At 44.4% G+C, this 12923-nt stretch overlaps 1 protein-coding gene across 3 annotated transcripts in view; it reads right to left on the reverse strand.

The window, feature by feature from the left end:
* Positions 1 to 9419: 9419 nt before the first annotated feature.
* Positions 9420 to 12923, reverse strand: part of chd7 (chromodomain helicase DNA binding protein 7) — an 80972-nt gene continuing 77468 nt past the window's right edge. For 2 of the 3 annotated variants that reach the window (XM_082960812.1, XM_045693998.2), the window contains exons 36-38: positions 12683 to 12826; positions 12433 to 12537; positions 9420 to 11987 (exon numbers count right to left, since the gene is read on the reverse strand). In XM_082960812.1, coding sequence (XP_082816938.1) covers positions 10962 to 11987; positions 12433 to 12537; positions 12683 to 12826 — 1275 coding nt within the window. In that variant the 3' untranslated portion in view covers positions 9420 to 10961. Of the gene's footprint in view, positions 11988 to 12024; positions 12249 to 12432; positions 12538 to 12682; positions 12827 to 12923 lie in introns of those variants that run through there. The other variant, XM_082960813.1, reaches the window with a different exon arrangement.

Below are 12923 nucleotides of genomic sequence, written 5' to 3' on the forward strand. Positions count from 1 at the left end.
AAGGTGGCTCTACAAAGTATTGACTTTGGGGGGGTGAATAGTTATGCAGGCTCAAGTTTTCCGTTTTTTTGTCTTATTTCTTGTTTGTTTCACAATAAAAAATATTTTGCATCTTCAAAGTGGTAGGCATGTTGTGTAAATCAAACGATACAAACCCCCCAAAAATCTATTTTAATTCCAGGTTGTAAGGCAACAAAATAGGAAAAATGCCAAGTGGGGTGAATACTTTCGCAAGCCACTGTACAGTGTTGTAACAATGTGCAAATAGTTAAAGTACAACAGGGAAAATAAATAAACATAAATATGGATTGTATTTACGATGGTGTTTGTTCTTCACTGGTTGCCCTTTTCTTGTAGCAACAGGTCACAAATCTTGCTGCTGTGATGTCACACTGGTATTTCACCCAATACATATGGAAGTCTCTCTCTTTCTGTCTTTCTCTCTCTCTGTCTCTCTCTCTCTCTCTAGGACAGATGAGCAAACACCCATCAACGTGACCAGGATGAGTCACCACCTCAGGCCAGATTCTGATGACAGTGTTGTGTCGTGGAATATCTTAAACCATAGCTTCAATTAGACAGCAGTAGTAAATTGTGTTGTTGTCGGGGATTGTATCAAATCCCGAAGTGGGTTTGTACCCCTTGTGTATGATACTTTACCTAAACCTTCCCATAATGCTAGCTACATGAATGACACAGGAGAAGTCAAAGAGTGGTTTTCTATTGTGGTGTGAATACTGTATAGGAAAATATATACAGTGCATTCGGAAAGTATTCAGAACCCTTCACTTTTTCCACATTTTGTTACGTTACAGCCTTATTCATAATGACAAAGCGTTATTTACATAAGTATTCAGACCCTTTTCTATGAGACTCTAAATTGAGCTCAGGTGCATCCTGTTTCCATTGATCATCCTTGAGATGTTTCTACAACTTGATTGGAGTCCACCTGTGGTAAATTCAATTGATTGGACATGATTTGTGAAGGCACACACCTGTCTATATAAGGTCCCACAGTTCACAGTGCATGTCAGAGCAAAAACCAAGCCATGAGGTCGAAGAAATTGTCCGTAGAGCTCTGAGACAGGATTGTTTCGAGGCTCTGGGGAAGGGTACCAAAAAAATGTCTGCAGGATTGAAGGTCCCCAAGAACACAGTGGCCTCCATTATTCTTAAATGGAAGAAGTTTGGAACCACCAAGACACTTCCTAGAGCTGGCCGCCCGGCCAAACTGAGCAATCGGGGGAGAAGGGCCTTGGTCAGGGAGGTGACCAAGAACTCGATGGTCACTCTAACAGAGTTCCTCTGTGGAGATGTGAGAAACTTCAGAAGGACAACCATCTCTGTAGCACTCCACCAATCAGGCCTTTATGGTAGAGTGGTCAGACAGAAGCCACTCCTCAGTAAAAGGCACATGACAGCATGCGTGGAGTTTGCCAAAAGGCACTGAAAGGACTCAGACCATGAGAAACAAGATTCTCTGGTCTGATGAAACCAAGATTTATCTCATTGGCCTGAATGCCAAGCGTCACGTCTGGGGGAAACCTGGCACTATCCCTACAGTGAAACATGGTGGTGGCAGCATCATGCTGTGGGAATGTTTTTCAGCAGCAAGGACTGGGAGACTAGTCAAGGAGGAAAATCGAGGGAAACATGAATGGCGCAAAGTACGGAGAGATCCTTGATGAAAACCTGCTCCAGAGCGCTCAGGACCTCAGACTGGGGCGAAGGTTCACCTTCCAACAGGACAACGACCCTAAGCACACAACCAAGACAACGCAGGAACGGCTTCGGGATAAGTCTCTGAATGTCCTTGAGTGGCCCAGCCAGAGCCCGGACTTGAACCCGTTCTAACAACAAGCAACACTCCCCATCCAACCTGAGTTTGGTTTTCCAAGCTTGAAGCGTTATACCCAAGAAGACTCAAGGTTGTAATCGCTGCCAAAGGTGCTTCAACAAAGTACTGAGTAAAGGGTCTGAATACTTATGTAAATGTGATATTTCAATTGTTTATTTTTTATAAATGTTCTACATTTTCTAAAAACCTTGTTTTTGCTTTGTCATTAAGGGTTTTGTTTGTAGATTGATGAGGGGGAAAAAACAATGTAATCCATTTTAGAATAAGGCTGTGACATAACAAAATGTGGAAAAAGTCAAGGGGTCTGAATACTTTCCGAATGCACTGTAATGGTGGCTGTTGTGCTGTTGCTCTCTCAGCAGGAGCCATATAGAGCAGCCAGGGCCAGATGGTTGGTTCTCTATGACTGATAGAGTGTGTGCATTATTGTTAATGTGTAAGTGTAGGGGGGAGTGTGTTTAACTGCACACAAGTGGTGTGTGTGTTTGCACATCAGTGGGTTTATGTATGTGTGTGGTGTGAGTTTAAATTAGTCTATGTGTGTGTATCACTGCTTTTGAGTGTTAGTCCTTGTGTGTGTGTGTGTGTGTGTGTGTGTGTGTGTGTGTGTGTGTGTGTGTGTGTGTGTGTGTGTGCAGTGACAGGAGCAGGGCTCTCTCTCTGTGACACTCATCATGCAGCCCGCGATTGATGCTCTGCCTCTCGCCCTCAATGTCACGCGCCACACATCCGTCTCCCGGGGAACCGGGTGGTGTGAGAGCATGTGACACTTTTAAATCCCCTCAGGTGGAGAGAAGGACATCTGCCCCCCCTCCATTCCCCTCCTCTTTTCTCTCCTTCCCCCTTTCCCTCTCCCCTACCAACCGGTGTCTCCAGCACAGGTTACCGCGATCAATCACGCCGCCGTGACGGTCAGGCTCTGGGTCGTCACGGCGACCGCAGATGGCTCTTTATCTGCAAAGAGCAGAGCCCCTGCCGCCATGGAGACCAAAGCAGGAAGTGACACGTCCAGTGGGCTAAATGAGGGTTCATCCGGCTGGTCTGCACTGTCAACAAACAGCCGTCTGGACTGACTGGGACTGCAGCCTGCAGCATTTTCTGGTGAGAGGTGGGCCTCTGGGCAGCTCTAGGCCTCGAATAGCTATTTAGCCTGTCAAAAGACTGGACTGAACAGATCAGTGTTGGGTAGTAGTGAACTACATGTATTTTAACTAGTACTTTAACTACATTTTGAAGTAGCTTGGTGGTAGTTGAACTCAATTCAAATCTTGGTAGCGTTTTCAGTAGTTAATTACTTGTTTGCCAAGTAGCGATGTAGCTAACTACTGGAATTATTGGAACGACACACTACCTTTTTTGCTAAAATTAAGTATGGGTGAAGTAGGCAATAATTTATTTTATTTTTCACCATCCGACCTGCCTAATTTTCACTGCCTTTTTCTCACCCATTCTGACTCCAGAGTGATCTGTACTTGCAATTTTCCACAAAGTAGTTTTGATGTAATGAACTACTTTTTCAAAGTAACTTTAGTTTAGTAAACTATATTTTTCTTAAGAGTAGCTTTAGAGTAGCTTAACATCTTCCAGTGTGAAGTAATCGGTAGCTTGGTAAACTATATATTCAGAGTAGCTTCCCCAACAGTGGCAGATCTAGTCCTGGGGTATCTATTTTATTTTGTCTAGATGGGCTGGCTGGATCTAGTCCTGGAATGTCTACAGGTCTATCAGGCAGAAAGGTATATACAGTGTCTTCATGAAGTACATTTTGTTGTGTTACAGGTTGAATTTCAAATGGATTAAAATGACATTGTGTGCCACTGATCTACACACAATTCCCCATGATGTAAAAGTGGAATAATTGTTTTAGAAATGTTTACAAATGAATACCAACCAAAAAGCTGAAATTTCTCGAGTCGATAAGTATTCCAACATTTTGTTATGGCAAGCCTAAATACGTTCAAGAGTAAAAATATGCTTAGCAAGTCACATAATAAGTTGTATGGACTCACTCTGTGTGCAATAATAGTGTTTAAAAGGATTTTTAAATGACTACCTCATCTCTGTACCCCACACATACAATTAACTGTAAGGTCCCTCAGTCGAGCAGGGAATTTCAAGCACAGAATCAACCACAAAGACCAGGGAGGTTTTCTAATGGTTCGGAAAGGGAGGAAGCTGGGTAAAAAAAAAAGCAGACATTGAATATCCCTTTGAGCATGGTGCAGTTATTAATAACATTTTGGATGGTGTATCAATTCACCTAGTCACTAGAAAAAATACAGGTGCCCTTCCTAACTCAGTTGTGGGAGAGGAAGGAAACCACTCAGGGATTTCACAATGAGGTCAATGGTGATTTTAAAGCAGTTACAGAGTTTCATGGCTGTGATAGGAGATACACTGTGTACAAAACATTAAGCACACCTTCCTAATATTGAGTTGCACCCCCTTTTGCCCTTAGAACAGCCTCAATTCATCGGGGCATGGACTCTACAAGGTGTCAAAAGCGTTCCACAGGGATGCTGGCCCGTGTTGACTCCAATGCTTCCCACAGTTGTGTCAAGCTGGCTGGAGGTCCTTTGGGTGGTGGACCATTCTTGATACACATGGGAAATTGTTGAGTATGAAGAAAAAACAGCAGTGTTGCAGTTCTTGACACAAACCGGTGTGCCTGGCACCTACTACCATACCCTGTTCAAAGGCATTTACATTTTTTCTCTTACCCATTCACCCTCTGACTGGCGCACACACACAATCCATGTCTCAATTGTTTCAATGCTTGAAAATCCTACTTTATTTTTACCTTGTTTTCTCCACATTTCGTGATATCCAATTGGTAGTTACAGTCTTGTCCCATCACTGCAATGATGGGACAACTCCAAAACACAACCCTGCCAAGCCGCACTTCTTCTTGACACACTGCTCGCTTAACCTGGAAGCCAGCCGCACAATTGTGTTGGAGGAAACACCATAGAGCTTGCAACCAAAGTCAGCTTGCAGGCACCCGGCCCGCCACAAGGAGTTGCTAGAGCGTGATGGGACAAGGAAATCCCGGCCGACCAAACCCTCCCCTAACCTGGACGACGCTGGGCCAATTGTGCGCCCCCTCATGGGTCTCCCGGTCCGGCTGTGACACAGCCTGGGATCGAACCCGGGGCTGTAGTGACACCTCAAACACTGCGATGCAGTGCCTTAGACCACTGCACCACTCGGGAGGATAAAAAGCTTACTTTAACCTGTCTCCTCCCCTTCATCTACACTGATTGAAGTGAATTTAAGAAGAGACATCAATAAGGGATCATAGCTCCCTGGGTCACCTGGTCAGTCTGTCATGGAAAGAGCAAGTATTCTTTGTACACTCAGTATAGTTAGTCCACAATACTAACATAAAGGACAGAGTGAAAAGAAGGAAGCCTGTACAGAATAAAAAATATTCCAAAACATGCATCCTGTTTGCAAAAAGGCATTAAAGTAATACTGCATAAAATGTGTCAAAGAAATTAACTTTTTGTCCTGCATACAAAGCGTTATGTTTGGGGCAAATCCAACACAACACATCACTGAGTACCACTCTTCATATTTTCAAGCATGGTGGTGGCTGCATCATGTTATGGGTATGATTGTCATCGGAAACAATTAGGGAGTTTATTTCTAAGCAAAAATACTTGGGATTGAGATAAGCACAAATTCACCTCTTAGCAGGGCAATTACCTAAAACACAAGGCCAAATATACGCTGGAGTTGTTTACCAAGATGACATTGAATGTTCCTGAGTTGCTTAGTTACAGTTTAACTTAAATCGTCTTGAAAATCAATGGTATGTTTTAAAAATGGCTGTCTAGCAATAATCAACCAACTTGACAAAGCTGGACATTTTTTGTTGTTGAATAATGGGCACATCATTCAGATGTGCAAAGAGAAAGACACTACCAAATGTGATTCTAACGTGTTGATTCAGGAGGTTGAATACTTATCTAATCAAGATAGTGTTTTGTTTTCCATTAGTATTTTAACAAATTGTTCTTCCACTTTGACATTAGAGTACTTTGTGTAGATTGTTTACAAAAAAGTGACTATTAAAATCAATTTGAATCCCACCTTGCAGCACAACAAAATGTGGAAAAAGTCAAGGGGTGTAAATACTTTGAAGGCACTGTTATACTGGTATCTTACCTAGGCTAGGGACAAGGCTAATGCACTAGTACATTCTCCAGTCACGTGAAATAGTCTGAAACAGGTTTGCATGCAGACCAATGGAAAGGTGCAGATGTAGGCCCTCATGGTATCCAGATGTGTAGCAGTCAGACCTGTTGAGGCGACTGACGATATCTCCTCTTTAAGGATGCAAGCATACCCCAATTAACTCACTAGGACCTCACAATTAGGATTAGTCTCAGTCCAGCCTTCAAACCAAATCAAAATTGATTTGTCGCATACACAGATTAGCAATGTTAAACTGACCCTGTATTTAACTTACTTACTTGTTCTTATTTCTCGTGTTTTTGTTCTACCTTGGTATTTTTAGTACTACATTGATATTGATGACTGCATTGTGTTTAGAGTTTGCAAGAAAGTCACTGCACTTGTACACGTGACATTAAAACTTAAAATACCTGAAATAAAGCCTGTGCAGCGGATTGCTTGAATCTAGCTCCAGCAGTGCAGTAAACGTCTAACAGTATAGACATTTCAGAACGAGCAATATTGGAACGAACAATGTCAGAGTCCGGGATATAAATACGTGGTGTGTATAGATAGTATGAACAATATGTAAGTATGGAAAATGTACACTACCGTTCAGTTTGGGGTCACTTGGAAACGTCCTTGTTTTTGGAAAAAAAAGCACCTTTTTTGTCTATTAAAATACAGTGTAGACATTGTTGTAAATGACAATGTTGTAAATGACTATTGTAGCTGGAAACGGCTGATTTATGGAATATCTACATAGGCGTACAGAGGCCCATTATCAGCAACCACCACTCCTGTGTTCCAATGGCACGTTGTGTTAGCTAATCCAAGTTTATCATTTTAAAAGGCTAATTGATCATTAGAAAACACTTTTGCAACTGTGGTGCTAATTAAAGAAGCAATAAATCTGGCCATCAGCATTTGTGGGTTTGATTTCAGGCGAAAATGGCCAGAAACAAAGAACTTTCTTCTAAAACTCGTCAGTCTATTCTTGTTCTGAGAAATGAAGGCTATTCCATTCGAGAAATTGAAGATCTCGTACAACGCTGTGTACTACACAGAACAGCGCAAACTGGCTCTAACCAGAATAGTGGGAGGCCCCAGTGCACAACTGAGCAAGAGGACAAGTACATTAGTGTCTAGTTTGAGAAACAGACGCCTCATAAGTCCTCAACTGGCAGCTTCATTAAATTGTACCTGCAAACACCAGCCTCAACATCAACAGTGAAGAGATGACTCCGGGATGCTGGCCTTCTAGGCAGAGTTCTTTTGCCCATCTTAATCTTTTATTTTTATTGGCCAGTCTGAGATTTGGATTTTTCGTTGCAACTCTGCCTAGAAGGCCAGCATCCCAGTGTCGCCTCTTCCCTGTTGACGTTGAGACTGAGGTTTGTACCCTGAGCATTCACGAGCTGCATCTCAGTGTTAATTGGTTTCCTCTCCTAGTCTCCTTTCCCCTTATCTGCACTGATGTGAAAGAGCTGGACAGGACAAGAGATATTCTCTATAGTGGTGCACCTAGTGCTTTAACCTATGCTTTGTTTTCAGTGCAGATGAAAATGGAGATAATTAGGAAAGGACGCAATTGAGTTTTGGGATATACCTATATTATTGACAAAACCACAGAATAAAAGAATCAGGAAAGTTAGCTTGCTTCTGTCAACCTTGCCTTGCTTTTAGAAGGTTTCACCTTGTACTGAAGTGCTTCTTTACATTGGAGTTGAGACAGCCCTGTACGGGTTGGGCCGTCATTGGGTTAGGCCGTCATTGTAAATAAGAATTTGTTCTTAACTGACTTGCGTAGTTAAAAAAAAAAAAATGAATGTGAGGGTAAGTACTGAATGTGATACAGTACTGTATATACAGCTGTTATGATTGTTTTTATCTCAATATCAAATAATTTCTGGGTAACAATTAGGTACCCTACTGTAATAGTTAACCATAAAAAAAAGACAAAAGCAAATAGCAAAAAACAATCTCTCTCTGGGAGTGGTCTGAGTGGGTAGGGTAAGGGCACCAAAGCGATGGAGGGGCTAATGGGAAGGATATGCATTCTTAAAACTAACTGTTATTGACAGAGGTTTGGAACTCTTTGTTATTGGTCTATTAACATATCGCTTGGTGATGTCACCAGGCAAGCCAAAACTCCATACATCCAAAACCTGTTGAGAAGGTCCTGTGTAGTTTGTATTTTCAACCAGCAACTATTAGGAAATAACCCTGATCAGATTTTTTCACCCTTTTACAGTGTTAGTTTCATCAACTGTAGCACAATATATTAAACACAGAAAACTTACTTTTGACTGCACTAGGCCTTAAAATGAAATAACAGATTAGATTTTACAACATTACCTGCACTAATTAATCTGTCATTATTGCTCAATATCTTTATATAAAAACATCCAAGTACTGAACAATTACACATTTTTTCCTGGTCAAGTGTTGCTGTCTAACACTGAACGCTTCCCCGACACAATACATGCTGGGAAATCACGGGAGACCTATGGATTTCACGACCCACTTCATCGAGAGCGCACGATTATGAGAGACGTCTGTCAGGGGAAAACCAGTCACCCATCCATCCGCTAGAGTACACACACAGAGTCTCCAACTCCCCACCATACAGTCTCCTCTCCATCCGCTTGAGTACACACACACAGAGTCTCCAACTCCCCACCATACAGTCTGCTCTCCGCCACACACACACAGCTAGTCTTCCACAGCCACACACACACACAGGCTGCCTCGTCTGCCCCTCCTGTCAGTTTGGGTCACATCAGCAGGTCCATTGGGAGAGCTGCCATTTATGACTGCCCGAGTTAGCAGACCGACAGCCCCCAGTCTCTGGAAGCGCAGTAGTGTCTCCCACTAGCCCTACCCCTCCTCTCTCCTGTGCCTCCACCCCACTGGCCCTAGACCCCACCAGCCAACATATGCTTCCAATGGCCCAGTTGGTTGGGGCAGTGTTTTGTGCACAAATCGTAGGATTGATTCCTGCATGAGCCACACATATGGAATAAATAGGTTGAAAGCATCTTCGGAAGGACCATTTTATATAAGACATGAGTTTGAACACTCCAGTTAGAACCCAAGTTGGTTACCCTTAGGACTCAATGACTGGTCAAATTCTCAAATGGCCTAACCACATTCGTTGGCTTCTTCACGACCATAAAGATAAGCCTAATTAGGGTTGTATCAGATTGCTTTCACCTATAAATACCTTTCTGATCAAAGTCAGAGGTGAGCTGGCATGCAGCCAAAGTAGAGATCTCCTGTAAAGTAGAGACCTCCTGTAGGGTAGGTGGATGGTGTGGTTGCTCTAGTGTTCAGCCAAATTATTATGCTTATTGCGCAATGAAATATTTCTAAAATGTGATTAATTGTAGTGGATTTTATTGAATTGTTAGTAGATATCACATTTGGCAAAAATATGTCCATCTGCACTTAAAAAGCCTTTATTTTCCTATTCTGGGGGTAATAACTTCACCACCATGAATCAACCAAGGTCATTTAACACTCAAAATAGACATGTACATTTAACATCCAATTAAAAAAAAAAAAATGGTCAACAAGCACTCCGGGTTTGGTTTCCTAGGCGAATATCATGATTCACTTTTATTAAAAGCATCATAACTACAGTTCATCATACATGATGTAAAAAATAAAAAAAGAACCAAAAAAAAAGACAAAAAGAAAACATTTACAACTTATGTCTGTAAACTTCAAGGCTAGTTAGAATTGAGGTAATGCATTTCAGCTTGGTGGCTAAAAGTAACAAAAAGCCCATTCAATAGTTCTAATAAAGGTACCTGATTATTTTACTCTTACACCAGTGCATCAACAGGGATAGTGTGAGACAAATTGATTGCAGTACTTTTTCATGTCATCGTTTATATGCGATCTAGTTTCTCTTTTTCACCGACACTTGTGGTTGTGTTTTAATGGGAGAGCGATGTTTGAGACATTCAAAAGCTGCCTTAGGTTATTGCTGTCTCCTTCCGCGTTGTGGAAGAGAGGTCTCTCCCCTGCTTGGCTTTGTCAGTGTGTCAGACTAAAAACAGTCAGGAGAGTCAGGGCCATCAGTGTGTGAGACTGGAAAACAGTTTCTATAACGAGTGTGACTTGGAAGAGTCAGACAATATGGGTGTTAGTAGTAGTAGTAGTAGACGGCAGAAAACTGGAAGTGGGAAGAGTTCGACTGCGAAGGGTCACGGGGTCGTTTCATAGACTGGGAGAGGAACAGTTGAAAGGTGAGGGTAAGACCGTCCGATTGAGACGGGGAAGAGTCAGAGATTGGATTGTTAGTGTGTAAGACTACAGGAAGAAACAGTCGGGTGTGTGTAGACTTGTGTGGGAGATCAGTGTGAGAGACTGGGAACAGTCAGATTATTAGGCCATCTGATATGTGAGGACTTCATCCTGCTCTTCAAGGCAGAACAGTACAACAGCAAAAAAAAAAAGATCCTTTTCATCAGCAGCATATAGACGCTTAATGCCGTTAAATTGTACGCCAATGGAGTTACGAGATGCTACTTAATTTCACAATATCAAGAGAGTAAAAAAAATTACAGAAACAGAAAAGCAGCATAGCACTATTGGAACGATTAATTCCTATAATAATATTTCGGAGGAAATGTTCCATCTCATCTAGTATGCACTGTTCAGAGAGCACAAAGACCAAAAATAACACCCTTTTGACATCTGCAAAACTCTAGTTCAGTTTGCTTTTTCCCTGACTACGCTATTAACGCTACAGTGAGAGCCTTTTAGTTACGTATACTCTCCCTGATTTTCATTTTTACCTGTAAAAGAAACGAAGACAAATAAAACAAAAACTCATTTGGATATCAAGTTGGTGTGTAAACGTGTCATGAGAGCACTGGGGGGGGAGGGAGGGGGGTCAAAGGCCAGTTTAGTTTCAGTCACTCTTCTCAGGGGCATCCTCTCCTTCCTCCTCATCCTCGGCCGCTAGGTCTTGCGGCGAGTCGGCTTCCTCAGCCAATGCGGAGGCCTCGTCTTCTGGGGCTGACGACTCGGCCGTCTTCTCCAGGCTCTCTGCTGAGTCACTGTCGTCGGCTGTCTCTGGGTCTGCGGTAGCGGCGGCAGGGCGGTCCGGGGCAGGGCCAGCCTGGCTGGGCTCCTTCTCCTGGCCCTGAGCTCCAGAAGCAGCCCCCATGGCTCCAGCCATGGCGCTCTGCAGGTCAGCCAGGGTGGTGGGGGGGAAGCCAGGCATAGTGAGACCTCCCAGGCCAGGGGGGAGGAACATGTAGGGGGAAAAGAGCCCAGGGGCCATGGTGGACAGCAGGAAGGGGTTGAAGGCCAGGGAGCTGGCCGACATGCCGGAGGCGGCCATTGCCGCAGCGGCTGCGTTCAGAGCAGCGGCGTCCCTGTTCGCCTCGCTCGACTCCGCCTCCATCCCAGTGTCCTTCTCCTTGTCCTCATCCCCCTCTTCTCCACCCTCCCCGTCGTCTCTCTTCGACGTCTCGTCCGAATCGCCCTCGTCATTGGTGCCGTTGGAGGCTGCAGCGGGCGTGGCTGCAGCCGAGGCAGCTGCGGCGGCTAGGTTATTTCCGAACAGGCCTCCCAGGCCAAACATGTTTGGCATGCCGCCCATACCAGCCATACCAGGCAGCATGAGAGGCAGCATGGCCGAGGCGTGTTTAGAGTCAGCCCCCCCCATGCCGGGGAAGCCCATGAGCTGTAGCTGAAGACTCTGGAAGCTCTGTAGGCCCTGCAGGCTGGTGAGGTCCATGCCTCCAAACAGGCCATTCATCAGCAGAGGGTTCAGGCCCCCGGACGATGCAGCCTGGGCCTGAGCTGCCGCGGCAGCCGCTGTCGCCTTGGCAATCTCCGATTTGGGGCGTCTCCCCCGACGACGGACGCCCTCTTCGCGCACCACGGGCCCCGTCAGGAGACGGTGGAACATGGCCTCAGGGAGGAAGCCCTGTGGAATGGGGGAAGAGACCCGTGGTTAGTTAGAAGTAATGAACATGGCCTCAGGGAGGAAGCCCTGTGGAATGGGGGAAGAGACCGTGGTTAGTTAGAAGTAATGAACATGGCCTCAGGGAGGAAGCCCTGTGGAATGGGGGAAGAGACCGTGGTTAGTTAGAAGTAATGAACATGGCCTCAGGGAGGAAGCCCTGTGGAATGGGGGAAGAGACCGTGGTTAGTTAGAAGTAATGAACATGGCCTCAGGGAGGAAGCCCTGTGGAATGGGGGAAGAGACCGTGGTTAGTTAGAAGTAATGAACATGGAAGTCAAACGACAATTTTGCGATTCGGCATCAATTTCTCCTCAAACATCAGTTTCCAACAGATAAGGTTCAAATCTAAAACAAGTGCTGATTGGAATCATTTGAGGGCTAAACGGGTGAATGACAAGAGACTCACCGATTGCTTGACAATGTCGGTCCAGTCAGGAGCGATGGCAAACTCTGGGTTCTCCAGGAGCCATCGGGGCAGTTCCTTCATGGGCGGCGCCATGGCTCCACCCATCTGAAAAAAAAAGAGGAACAAAATGTTTGACAAGATGGCAATATCTTCAGTTATGCTATGAAAGGCCAAATTGAAATTGTTGCCAAATCGTGACCAATGCATGTGTGACAAAGCTAATTTGTACTGTACTGAAAAGAACCCATACCTTTCTGCCGTTTCTCCGGTTGACCACGGGAACCCTCTCTTCTCCGGTGAGAGTGTTGATGTCGATCTTGTTGGGGTTTCGGCAGCGGTGCCGCTTCTGCTTGGGTTTGGGGAACTGGGAGGAGAGGAGCAACTCCTCACTCTTCTACAGAGACAGACGGGAGTGTGGACAGGGATAAGAAATCACGACAGGACCAGACATGAAATTCTTGAAGACTTCATGATATACACTGTAACCGTTA

This window comes from Salmo salar, chromosome 14 (genome assembly GCF_965601325.2).
Source record: "Salmo salar chromosome 14, fSalSal1, whole genome shotgun sequence".
In the NCBI taxonomy this organism is placed as follows: Eukaryota; Metazoa; Chordata; class Actinopteri; order Salmoniformes; family Salmonidae; genus Salmo; species Salmo salar.